Here is a 14,601-nt window from a genome sequence, read left to right on the forward strand (position 1 = left end):
AATGGTAAATAAGTTGCCCAAGTTTACAAAATAATGAGACAATGCTCAGATGCTCAGACATTTGTCTTTGCCCAAAGCTATTTCTGTTTCAATATGAACTTATTTAATTTTCTTAAAGTGAGAATCTTTAAATCTATCACTTACTATATTTATGTTGAAAACTTTATAAAATATTTTTTAAGTATTAATGCGACTTCTCTAGTCAGCAATCAGTTTTGAGGCAACATCCAAGGATTCCTAGTAGATTTAGAACCTTTGCCACTTTTTAGAATGGATTTTTTTCTCTAAGCTAGTAAAATATTCAAAACCCCAAATAATATACACTAATAAAGTTGTAGCTTTGCAGATACAAGTTGTTTTCTCAGAGTTCTTTTGAGAGCTCTGATGAATATGGTGAGAGACACCTTAAATACTACGAATATATACTTGATACCTGGGGTTAAGATTCTGAGGTTTCTGGGAGATTCTTATGCCCTAGCTCTATTGACAGGATTGGCCATATTTGTCTTCTTACCACAAGTTGTACAGTAGCAGAGAGAGTAAGTTCCAGGATCTGAGGGATGGAAGCTGTTGGCAGCAAAGCACTTCATAGCTTTATCCCAGTCCAGGTGCTTTTCTGCCGTCTGTCTCTCATGCTGAGTTTGGACAAAAAGGAGAAAATCTCGCGCTCAAAGTAATCATCACTTGCTGCTTCTGGTTTTCCAGTGATCGATAGCAGCAGGCTTAAGTATTGTGGTAAACAACCCTTTTGAGAAAGCAGTTTTCACCAATGTACAAATACTCTACCTCTGAGAATCAGCATGATACAGAAAAAGATTTTTTTTAAGAACACATATTTAAAGTGAGGTCTTTTTATTTCACTTATTTCATCTTTCTGTTTTCTGTGAATGGTTTCTTTGGCTTTTCTTGTCTGTTTATTATGTTGATTATTCTTTTGGAATTCTAATACAATATATTCCCCACTCAAGATCTGTTGTGCTACTTGTAGTGTCCAATGATCACAAAACCCTGAATTTTGTATTTAAAATGTCTGCATAGCAAACACAAATGGTTGATATTTGAAAATGTTCAAACATCAATAAATGTATTTTATATTTTGTATTATATGTTCTATATTCTTTCAAGCTTTTTTGTTCAGTAGTTCTTTTCAGGGTTTGAATAATTTCTATTGATTAACACGACAATTTTCCAAATCTTTATGTCTAGGATAATTTATCTGGCAGAAGGAAATTTGCCTTAATTATAACATTGTAATTTATTTTGTGGTTTTGAGCCCAAAATCTCAAAAAAAGAAACTGAAGGTTAAATGGTGAACATTGCCCCCTATTACTCACAGCGTAATTTTATCCTGATTGATGATACAAAATAAGGTTTCTGAGTTCTTACTGAAACTTTTTAATAACTGTAACAATTGGGAAATAACTCTTCTTAAATATCACAGTGGAGCTTTGCCAGTCAGGGTTAATTAACCCCCTGAACAAGCTAGTGAAATCCTTGAGGACAGCATATTTTTTGAAGGATGCAATTGCTTTCCTTTTCTGTACCTCATACAAAAATAAGATTTCCTCAATGGAAATAGGAAAATGTATCCAACTACCCACCTGTTCACTAGGTTGCTTAAATAAAATACAGTGAATATCCCAGACAGACCTCTATAAGAGTCAAAAATAAAAATAAGAGAATCCTGGGGAAAATTAAATGACCACAAGTCTCTTCTGTTTTTAATATTTCAACCTTGATTAATTCTATAATTTTACCTACTGGCATTTTTCTCCAAAGAAATCCATTGCTTTTCTTAATGTATGTGTATGATTAAATGAATGTTTACCATTTAGTATTAGCTAGATTTTATAATAAAATACAAAAATATTTATATGATGAGGATTTTAAAAATTGATTTGCTATAAATTAATATCTCAGATTAGAATTCAAAAATAAAACCTCATCAATTGAAAACTCATTTTAGGATTTTATTATTATTTTTTTACACTAGTGTGCTCTAAAACATTTAGTCTTCTTCTTCTCAGCATGCTCAGAGTTATGACTCCTTCAAGGACAAGAAACCAGATAAAAACTGCTCTCTCTGCTAGCTAAAATTTCTTACCACATAGGCAGTTCCTAGTTCTTTGCATGGACTAGAATAAAATAAGGTTGATAGATGATTTGTTAGCTCTTTATAGATTTATACATACATATCTTAAGTTTTACATGTAACATATATACATGATCTGGTATAAATACCCAGTTCTAGTGTGACTAATGAACTTGAATTTTATTTGATTCTTCTCATTGAAGCAATTTAAGAATTAAGTCCTAAATAAATTTTTAAATGCATTATGTAACAAAATAGTTGTATTCAAGTATATCTTTCACATTGTACATTTTTACAAAATATTCATTCTATGTTATATATACATACATCAAAGGACCCTGAAATAAACTATCTCTGTTTTCACTAACTTTGTATTTTTAACTCCTAGCACTATACATTTTCAAATATAAGCATTGATCTTATTCAAACATATTCCTAATGTAACCAATGTAATTTTTTCATATATATGATTTGAAAATATGAAACCATTTTGCATGGTGGCAATACAAATAAGGCCTGCCATGAGGAACCATTCCTACTTTAATTTATTGAGCACATACTATAATATAAACACAATGGTAAAGACTTTATAGATTTTCTATTAAACTTTAAACAACTCTTCGAAATAGAAAACACTATCCATTTTGTTAAGAGTAGGTTGTCTATATCACATCTCTAAGTAACAAAGATGGGATTCAAGTCACGTTTCCTCTTCTTATGCATTATACTGTTTACAATATGGATAAAATTTTAATTTGCAAGTTTAGAAAGAAGGAACTTTCTTTTTAAAAAATCAATATTTTTGCCAGAAATTATGCTTATATGAAAGCATATCATTTTCCAAAGAACTTGAATATCAGGAATTCTATTATACCATCCATTTTCAACCATACACGAAATGTATTCAGTGTTTTTGCACCATGCAATTGCAAGATGACTAGACTACACTGATTAGCATTTATTTTCGTCAAAAGAGATTTCTAATCTATCTATCACTAATAGGTTTTAAAAAGAGCTTACGTTTGAAGCTATTTAAAAACATCTTTCTAAGTTACAGAAATTTAAATGATACTTAACAAGTAGATAGAGGGACTAGGAAATATATATCTGGATAAGTTTATCGGAAATAAGTGTCACTAAAGCACATAGGCACCCTTAACCAGGCATTGCTAATCAGAACAACATTTTCACATCAAGCCTAGACATGGCCCCCAAATCCTAAACACAATTATCTAGGTACTTTTTTAAAAACGATTTTTTTTAACATTTTGAGGTTATTTCTTTATTCATTTATTCTGTCTTCCCTCAGGCACTGATCTAGGATCTAACACAGACCTGTGATCCAAAGAAAATTCTTTCCCTGTGGGACTCTGATTAACATGAAGAACACAAGCATTCAATAAATCACATAAATAACTATTCAGGTTGTAATAAATTATATTTAAAAGGAAGTTAAAGGAAATAGAGAAGGCTTTCTGATATTTGACCAAAGACATGATGGGAGGACAAAACGCAGCAAATACACAGGGGAAAATGTTCCGGCATAGTACAAAATGATTGCAAAAATCCCTGAATTAAAAGCAGGATTGTTGTGACCAAGGAGCAATGAGTTGGCCAGAGTTGCTGAAGTGGAGTAAAAAGGAATGAATGTTGCTGTTGTGTAAAAAATTGACTACAGAGAGATGAAACTGGAAGGAGATTGACCCCTTAGGCGATGGTGATAACAATCCAGGCAAAAGAGAGAACTATCACATGAGCCACATGTTAATGGAAGTGGTAACTGTCCAAGGACTGATACATGGAAAGACAGAAAGGGCATTTATATATAGGAATTGAGGGAGAGTTCTGAATCAAGAGTTATGCATTTAGAAGTCTTCATAAAATTGAATTTGAAAACCTAATGTTGAAATGAAGTTACCTAGAGAGCAAGTATAGACAGTGAAGCTGAGGTATAAAGAAGAGGCTAAGTCTTATAGGTGGCAAAGCTGGAGGACAAATGAGTGAAAGAGACTGTAAGGGAGCAGTTAATGAAGTAAGAAGAGAGTTAAGAGAAAGAAGTGTGCTGAAAGCAAATTGAGGCAAGTTTTCAAGAAGTGAGAAGAGATCCAATCTATCAAATGTTGCTTAAAGTTTGAGTAAATCATGGCTATTAGATGCGACATGAGAAGGATATCATTTGAATAAAAGCTCAGGCAGTGGTGATAAAAGTTGACAGGGCTGGGTTATAGGAAGAGTGAAAAAAAGGAAACAGACAACTCCAAAATATATATGAACTAAAGAATTAGCTGGGGCTGAATGGGATTTTTTTTAGATGCCACCCCTGATATAAGTAGTACCTTCAAAATCCATCATGCAATTAGAATTTGTTTACAATATTGCATATCTTTAAGAGCATTATGTTAGCAACTCTTTACCAAATTCTTCAAGTGATAATCCTATAATATTTATATATCCCATTGTTTGTGAATAACTTTTGATAAAGAGCAATAATTGGACACAGAGAAATAATTACAATTTGGCTTTCTTTTGCATTGTTTCTTTAACTGATTTTTTTTCATCATGTAACTATCACATATATGGAGCCAGTTAAAGAAGTAGTTTTTGTATTATGTAGTAGCAACTCCAAATTAGGAAGTTGGGCCTCAGTTTGTAACCATGAGATATTTATTAGTTGTACCATCTAGTGAAATATTTTATGTTAATTTTATTTTTAAAAAATATTTCTCTTACAGGAAAGACAAGCAACAGTGAAAAAGGAAAAGAGTGGTTCCCAGCAACCAAACAAAGGAAATGATAGGAACAAAATGCAAAGAGCCAACTCTGTTACTGTTGATGGACAAGGCCTACAGGTATGACTTTTTAATTACAAATCTTAGTGGATTTTATGTTTGTTCCTCTTATGTTCAAAGAACAGCATATGTTCAGTCATCAACACATTTATTTAACATTTATGTTAGCTCAGTAGACAGTTTCAGAAAGATTGTTATTAATTTATCAAGATGTCAGTCTTATAGTTGATTGACAGAGTGACATTCTGGTTAGATTAATCATTTATGATGTTATCTCCATTAAACTCAAATTGGAAAAGTCTTTTGTCACTCTAAAAGTTTTTTCAAATTAATACTAAATATACACATTTATTATATACACATGTGTCATTTACAAGTATGTTCTCTCCTACTCTCTCTTCATTTGTATATATACTAAGTATGGGTATGATTTTGAGGAGTCATTTTTATTGTAAAACTATTATTTAGGAAAGAAAACAAAGGAACTCTATTTGTATGGTTATATTTTTTCCTAAATAAATTATAAAGAAATTTATTACAATTTATCCATATACTTCAAAGTTTTAAATAAAAATTAAAAACCATATATATATTTCTAGTTTAAACACATGTAGCTAAACTTTTTCTAGTACTTTAAAAACCTGTGTATTTTCTCTGTGATCTATGATATCAAAAGAGCATTTCTTTCCATCTGCATTTCAAGTTACTTTATAGAGTAAATATATTTTATGTATTTACCTCTACTTTTAACTCCAAAATATAAACAGTCAACAAAATGAGCTTAATCTATGAAATTGGGAAGTTAATTTTTAATTTTTCTATCTATATGTTTCTTTCAATTGCTTATTCCTTTCCTTAACAATATGCTTCAAATTTCACATTGTCCAGGAAAACTTACCACTTAACATACAGATTATGTCATTACTTGCATTTAGTGTATGTGATTGATTTTAGCATATTATTGATTTTAATCAATTTTATTATGTTTATTACAATTTATTGTTTTACCTGTGAAAATATGTTACATCTTTTTGTATTTTTCAATTTACAAGCACAATTAGGAGTATATAATACATGCCTAAATATTTGCTTATTCATTGTCTTGAATAACTCATGGAAACTTCAGTGATTATTGCTTACAAATATATAATAAGGGATCTGGTTTGATCTATTAAAACACATTTCAAATAGAAAATCTCATAAATTATTAACAAAATTGTGAAAAGATAATTATGAAATATAAAATTATTATGCATCAGAGTATATGATTCAATTATGAAAGACTAACTCAAAAAGTAATTTTCAGAAATCATATCTATGTATTTAGCATAGCATTTCATTGAAGTCCTCAAATATGAAATCTGTCCACAATTTTTTAATTAATACATATATTTGTTCTAATTTTTTCACAATTTTGATAGCAAAGAAATTTCACTGAAATCTTATAAAAAATTATTTAAAAAATTAACATCTGACTTTAATGTGTCAATTGGAAATATTGATCAATTTAAAATTTAATCACACTGAGTTCTTGCCATACAACTGATGAATCGAAACACTGGTTTTGAAATCCAAGTATATTTCAGTCAAAGCGAGGTACATATTTCTCATGATGGAAAAGAAGCATGTTATCTTTTATCACTGTTTAGTATAACCTATGCATTATGGTGATATTTTATACATATTAGCCTGTTTTCATTCTCAAAAGAAACATGAGATCAATGCCCTTATAGTTATCACCATTTTCAAAATTATATTAATAGTAAGAAGTAGGGTAACTTTCCCAACGCCACCCTGTCATTCATTGATAAAGCTTATTACTGAAGGAGGACTCTCTGACTCAAATTCTGTGTTTTACACAGATAACCTGTCTCTTTGCTCAAGAAATTTAAACATATGTGTAACTGTCAAAATTCTGACTGCCTTGTTCTCCCAAGTGTTCTAATATTGCTTGAGGTATTGAGATAAAAATCATATATTCACTACAACTATAACTTTTGTAGACTCAGCCTCTTAAGATTTAAGTAATCATGTCTGAATTTTTCCATATTCAAAACCAAAATTAAATGGTATATGCACAGTATTTTAAAGGTTTAAATTGAGATAGCAACACAAGTTCTATCTTTTAATTTAAAATGATTCTGAAATATTTGGCCCTATTATAGTTAAATTAGTCACATTAAAAACCCTACTTGATTAACATTGTCTATGGATGTGTGGGCTTCTCCAAGCAGGTATTTACTTGTTTTAGCTTTTTTTGGCATATGAAAGTGGAAGCTGAAGTTGTCAGTAGGTAAAATGTAGACATTAACCTTAACAAAACAGCAGTAAATAACTGATATTGTAATGTCATAATAAATTTTCAGTTTTTGTGAATTGGTGTATTATCATGTGCAAAAGTCTGTTTTATCTTAGCAGAATGGATCCCCATAAGTGTTCATAAAATTTGGAGAAAATACAAAAAAGTAAAATGATAAATTTTGAGATAGTTATTTCATGCAAAATGGTAAAAGATTGTGTTATAATGATTGATTTTAAAATGGTTAAAAGGTTGTTTTGCTTTTTAACCAGAAAAGCCAAAAACATCTACCAGAAAATGAATTTTTCTCTAAGCTTTAAAAATTACATATCATAAAAAAGCATTGAGTTGCAGTCCAGTTTGCATATAACTCAGTGACAGGAGAGATCTACACTGCTTAAAGAAGACTATTAATCATAGTTAAGCACATTCATCTTACGTCTTTCCAGCTAACCAGCATAATGATCAGGATTATTATTTCTAATTAGAGGAAGTAATAGATCATGTATAACCTTAGGATGAGTCTCATTAATTAACCCGAGTCCTAGGGGACTTCAAGTAGCGGTGGTTAGGCACTCTGTCTTTGTCATTTCTCACACCATAGGTTTACATTTATTAGATACTATCAAATGTAATTGAAACTACAATTTTTTAAGATGCAGGAGATATAAAAATACAGGTGACCAACCCATCTGTAAATGGATAAAAGAAAAAAATTAAAAAGAATAATTGTTTAAAATGTATTATACTAAAGTTACCCTGTCCTAAATATTATTTGAAATTTCCAAATAGAAGGGTCACCAGAGAGCGAAAGAATCTAGTTTCTTAGTTTCTCAAACTTTAAACCCAAGGTAGGAAGATGGGACCTTTTCACTTAGTATCTAAAACTAAACCAATGTCTTGCCCCAACAATCATTTCTCCCCTTTGTCTATTTTATGTTTTATCTTATTTTTGTAATCACCAAGATTATCACCTATACATGCACTATTGCACTATAAACAAATGTATAGTATGCTTATCAATTAATCTCCTGTATTTGATTTGTGTGTGTGTGTGTGTGTGAAAGAGAGAGACACATTTGATAGTTACCTATATGTGTGTCCCTCACTCAGAACCCTTAATCCTGGTGATTCTTTCATACTGAGATCATAATTGTCATTCTAATTCTCTAAATTTAGAGTTATTGCTCTATATTTTTAAGTATTGTAGCAAACTTTGAACAGAATCACTTTTTTCATATACATATTTTACTAGGTGAAAAGTAATATGAAAAATATAGAGCTGTGTTTTCTATAATTTTAAGAAGATGGCTAAGGAGGATATTTGGATAAATTATTAAAACAGGTGAGTCATTTGTACATAAGCATTATGAGAAATGGGAAGCTGTAACTTCTAACACAAGTGTTATGGTTTGGATATGTGACATTCCCCTAAAGCTCCTGTGTGAGACAATGTAAGAAAGTTCTGAGGTGAAACGACTGGGTTATAAGATCATAAACCTGGTCAGTGTATTAAACCGTTGGTTAATTGGACAATAATTTTAGGCAAGTAGAATATGGTTGGAAAAGTAGATTACTGGAGACATTCTTCTGGAATTTATATTTTTTCCCTGGTGAGTGGCGCCTTGTCTCTGCTTCCTGTTTGCTATGTCCTGAGCTGCTTTCCTCCTCCATGCCCTTTCAACATGTTCTGCCTTACCTTGGGTCCAGGACAATGGAGTTGGCTATCTGTGCACTGAGACCTCTGAAACTATGAGTGCCAAATAAACTTTCTCTCCCTAACTTGTTCCTGTTAAGTCTTTTGTTTGCATTGGCACAAAGCTGACTAAAACAGTAAGTGTATGCCCACAATTGTAAGATCAAAAAGAAATAGATGTTTGGAGTAGACTGAGTAGGATAGCAAGCAGTAGAGAGTGCTTAAGAGAAGAAACAACAGCTAGATGCTATAAGTCCTGGGAAAACTTTCATGAAAACTTTGTCTTTTGATATGAGATGAGGAAATTTTGAAGGGGAGGATGAAGCAGAGAATGACATGATTTAAATTATTGGTTTTGTAAAGATTCGCTTATTGCTGCATTGAATGCTCTGTAAATTACTGAATTATAGGATGGGGTGATAATAGGCTGGAAGCTTGTCAGTGTAGAACAACAGATATGGAGAAATGATTTGAGGATCAAACTAAAAGGATATGCTGATGGATTAAGTGTAGTCTATAAGAAAATGAGGAGTCAGAGACATCACCATAGTGGGTCCATGCAACTGAAATGGTGGAATTGCCATTGAATGAGATGAATGAAGAGTTTGGGAGAGTATGGTTTGGGGAGAAATTTCTGATGCTGTCAGACATCCAAATGGAAATGTCAATTAGGAAGACCATCAAGTGAATGTATGATTCAAGTTAAAGGACAAATATAAATTTATGAGTAAAGACATATTGATGATAATTAAAGGTACCAAAAAGGAACATAAATATATGTGGATGATATATATATTATATATATACTAATATAATATACTATGTATTGATATATGTCAAGAGGAGGAGTAGAACTGGAACCCACAATCAGTCTGACTCCAAAGTTTCATATTCTTTAAATGTATTATACTAAAAAGCCCCTTTGAATGAAAAAATATGTTTTACATGATTAACTCTATTTAACAAAAAGAAAAATACAACTTGAACAGTGTCCTTCTGGAATTTTCTTCACACTTACCTAATTAATAACTATTTTCAAGATTTAAAGTACCAAAGCTACCCCGAATATTTTGTCTGTTCATCAACATCTTCTTTGTTATTCTTCATCAGTATATCTCAACATTCTTAAAAACTGTTTCATAAAGAGAAAGAGTTCTGTAGAGATATTTAAGCACAGAGATGGGTTAATGAGACATTGGGAACAGGCTCAGGGTTTTTTTGTCTTTAGATATAGAATCTTAGCTTTTACCTGTTTATTTACTGTATCATTTTAAGATTCTCTCCAATGCTGTTTAAGTATATACTTCCAACAGTGAATAGTTTTTATGGTGACAGAGTCTTGGCATATTTGTGCTTTTTCTTTTGATTCCCATTCCATCAAAATCTATGACTGAGTATAATATTTTAGTATGTCAATAAATTAGTTTGCAAAATACTAACATTTACATCTCATTTCAAAAATTTTATATAAAAGCAAAAATTCAAAATTCATTCTTCTAAATAATAGATGAGAGTCCAAGAGAGAAATAGTAAACTTGATTATAACATTGATAAATTTTTTCTATCTTATCCTCAGATCCCACTGAAGTTTTATCAATTGTTTCAATAATATGTTAAATAAAAGAAACTAGTCTTGAATCATAATAACTTCCTGTGATGGATAGTTGTATGTGTTAAACAGAATGCTTCTTGAGGGTATACAATGCTGAAGTTAAGTGGAAGTAATGGAGAACTATTTTTTGAAGTTACTAACAGATGGTTCAGGGGAAAGACTCTTTATACAGTCTTTGTAACTTTTCTCTAAATTCGAGATTTGTTATAGTTTGGATCTAAGAATGTTTCCAGAAAAACTTGTGCTTTAAAAGCATAATCTAAAATGTACCAAGGTTCAGAGATGAGATCATTAGACAATGATGAGTTTCTACCTTATGAATGGATTAATCCATTTAGTGGATTAATAATGGGTGGTAATTTTAGGCAGGTGGGATATGTTTGGAGGAAGTAGATAACTGGAGGAATGCCTTTAAAGACTATATATTGTGCCAGGCTCCTTGCAAGTATATTTGTTTTCTTTTGCTCTCTTCTCTCTCTCCTTCCTGGCTGCCATGAATTGGGCACCTTTTTTTTTTTTTTTTTTTTTTTTTTTTTACTAAACTCTTCCACCATGATGTTCTGCCCCATCTCAGGCCCAGAGAAATGCAGTCGGCCAACTGTGAACTGAGACATTTGAAACTATGAATACACCATTAAATTTTTCTTCTGTAGTTTGCTCTTGTCAGGTATTTTGTTCACAGCAATAAAAAAAAAAAACTAACAATAGACTGTTTCAAAAAATAAAAATGAAACTATCACTGTGAATTTAAAAAATGTTATTGAAAGATATTTACATAAATCTTTATTCACTGAAATCAATTATACTGTTTTAGAAACTGAGAGGACTGTTTATATTCCTTTATTTGGTAGATATGATTCACGTTATAGTATAAATTAGCTCCCCTAGACTAAATTCTGTATAGAAGATGAAGTTATTTCTACCTAATTGGCCTCTCTGGAAACCAGAATCTGAAATAAAATAGATTAGATTAAGTAACTGAAATATCACATCTAATAATGACTACATGTTTTTCTTAGTCTCAGACTCTTTCAGACATAAACGAATTGACTGAAAATGAGTAAGAACATATTAAAAATAAGAATAGCATAATATGAGAAAAAATACAGAGTCCATTCTGTGTTTTGATATCAAGGAACAATTGTTCTCCCCCACCCCCAGACTAGATATATTAATAAGTTTGATGAAGAATAAAGTATTTCTCTATGCCTGATATGATTTGTATCCATTTTGAGTCCTTATAGAACTTGCTTTTGTTCACATCATTTACATTTGTGTTATGCAGGATTTAGCAGAGAAACAACAAAAACAGGGAACACACAAAACAACAATGTATTGAAAAACATAGCCATCAATTTTTCTGTCATGTAAATAAAGTCCAGAAGTAGGCTCTCTGGCACTAAGACAACTACACAGTCTCATTGGTAATGCCAATCCTACTGTTCTCTTTTATGTCCTCCATTGATGACATCTTCAAAGTCAACTAATGAGCAAAGATGGCTACTGTAATTTCCAAATTTCATGTTGGCATCAGGAAGTAAAAGATTAGGAACTTTCTCACAGTATTGAGGCTAGGGTATCCAAGACCATGGTACACACAAGGTAGATTAATTTCGAGACCACTTGGCTTGTAGGCAGCCACTATCTCACTGGGTGTTCCAAAAGAGAAACAGAGGGAGACATGGAGGACTAGAGAGAATCTTGTCTTTTCAATAGGCACTAATGTCATTATAAGTATCTTACCCTCATGTCCTTACCTAACTCTAATTATCTCTAGAAAACCCCATCTCCAAGTGTTATTACATTGGGGCTTAGAGCTTCAACATATGAATCTCAGGAGGGACATAATTTAATCATAGTAACTTCCAAGAGATCTCACCAGACAAAACATAAACACATTTTTCTTTTTTCTATGTATTTGTGTGTCCTTTTACCTTATAAGACACCAGAAGTTACAATTTCTTAAAGCTCTTAAAAAGTGTCTGTGTGTGTATATGTGTGTGTGTATGTGTGTGTGTGTGTGTGTGTGTGTGTGTGTGTGTGTGTGTAAATTCTGTAAGCAGCAGCAACTTCCAAAATATAGATAGGATAGGAGGATGGAATCTTTCTAAATTACCATATGCACCAGGTTCTTTTACCCAGGGCAAAGGGGAATATGGTACTGAAGTGCCAAAGCAGATTCTACCACTAAGATACTGCTGCTTATTTCAGACTGTCACTGAACTCAGTAGTTGTTTATTTTTAACTTGTCAGACTTGAAAATGACTATGCAGTACTGCAGGTCTTTGGCTCTCAAATCTAAGAGTTCTGTCTTTGCTTGGCATCCAAATTTACTCAGTTAGATGGGCCTTCTTTTTATAGTTGCAAAGGTTAACACAATTTTAAAGCTTTTTGAATGAGCATAGAAAAACATGACAGGTTTGCCTGGAACTCTAACATTTCTAGTCTAACACCATAATATGTTCCTCAACACCAGAGACTCAGTGATGTAGTTGTTCAATCACATATCACCCCTTAAATAGGGATTACATTATGTCAAGTACCTGTTAATATCATCAAATGGGGTGATACCGCTGGTATTGGTGATGAGTCCTGCTTTCCCACATGTTGAAGTTTTGAAGTTTGAGCATTAGAGAAGCACAATGAGGCAAAGCAATCATATATCATATAAAGCAGGGCTTATTTAAAAAGGTGTGACATAGACTTCTCGGGAGGGAGAAGAGGGCCATAGCTAGTACCATGGTATCACAAGAAACAGGGTGTTCTGCCCTTTTTATTTGTCCCTGGCTTCCTTTGTTCTCCTGCCTTTTCCCCCTTGTCTTTCTCCTTCCTGCATAGGTGACTAGGCCCAAGAATGCTTGATGGAAAGGCCCAAAGGTGGGAAACTGGTGGGCTGAAGGGGAAAGGGCTGGATGGAGTAGCCAAGGACACATTAACAACCTTGTAGCTCAGAGACAGCTTACCTTGGCAACAGGTTTGAGCTGGGCCAGGTTGTTGAAAAGGGTGGAGGAAGGGCTCTGAAGGAATTAACATTTCAATCCCTTAGGGGACAGTCTCCAACTTCCCAGACTCACTCAAAATAGACCTCTTTCATTGATTTGATTTACCTATCCATACTGACTGCCTGTCTAATTCTGGCTTCAGGGGCACAAATCCAGAGTACTTGATAACTTACAAATAAATACCACATTATATTTTCAACATTTGTCTCATTTTTGAAGTAAGAGTAGATGTGATGAAAACTGCAAATTTATTTTAATATTTTCATATTGGATATTTGACTTTTGTCACTTATGAAATATCGCCATTCTCCTAAATTCTTTAAATTCTCTCCTATTTTTCTAGTCCATTTTATCTGTTTCTCTGGGGAATACAACTCCTAAAAATAATGCCTGAATATGTATGTATGTATGTATGTATTTATAGGACTCTGGATTAAACCCAGTGGTGCCTTACTACTGAGCTATATCCCCATTCATTCTTATGTGTATGTGTGATTATATTACATACACACACACACACACACACACACACACACACACACACACACACATATATATATATATATATATATATTTACTTTTTATTTTTTGAGACAAGGTCTTACTAAGTTGCTGAGGCTGACCTAGAATTTATGATCCTCCTGGCTTAGCTCCCAAGGCATGTATCACTGCACCCAGACTAGATTTTATATTTTATTTTGAGATACTCTACTGACTACTAAAATATCTAACTAATTATTCATAATATTATGGAATTTATAACACAAGTATTACTGACCTTTATTTGATCTTTTTGTTGATGCCTTAAATATTTCACAAAATAAATATATTTGACCTACATTTTAAAATATATTTTTTAAAAGAATTCCAAATTTGGAACCAGTTTAAATTTATATTTATATGTAAACTCATATAGTGGTAAGCTTAATATTGAGTTTGGGAATGAAAAGAGAAAACAATATGTGTGTTCAGATTTAATACTCTGCTCAAAATCCCTTATTTACCCTGAAATTCTCACCTGTTTTCAAAAGTAAGGAGTAACACTTCAAATTAAGGTGAAAAATCAAGTAAAATATTTGTTTGGTAGGTTTAACTTTTGCATAAGAGAAAA

The 14,601-nt window shown here is 32.1% G+C and overlaps 1 protein-coding gene across 10 annotated transcripts in view; it reads left to right on the forward strand.

Moving 5' to 3' along the window:
• Dgkb (diacylglycerol kinase beta) overlaps positions 1 to 14,601 on the forward strand; it is a 651,708-nt gene that overhangs the window by 228,218 nt on the left and 408,889 nt on the right. For all 10 annotated transcript variants that reach the window (XM_078040040.1, XM_005328769.5, XM_078040041.1 and 7 more), the window contains one exon: positions 4,825 to 4,941. In XM_078040040.1, coding sequence (XP_077896166.1) covers positions 4,825 to 4,941 — 117 coding nt within the window. The remainder of the gene's footprint in view (positions 1 to 4,824; positions 4,942 to 14,601) is intronic.

The sequence above is a fragment of the Ictidomys tridecemlineatus genome, chromosome 2, assembly GCF_052094955.1.
Source record: "Ictidomys tridecemlineatus isolate mIctTri1 chromosome 2, mIctTri1.hap1, whole genome shotgun sequence".
Classification (NCBI taxonomy): Eukaryota; Metazoa; Chordata; class Mammalia; order Rodentia; family Sciuridae; genus Ictidomys; species Ictidomys tridecemlineatus.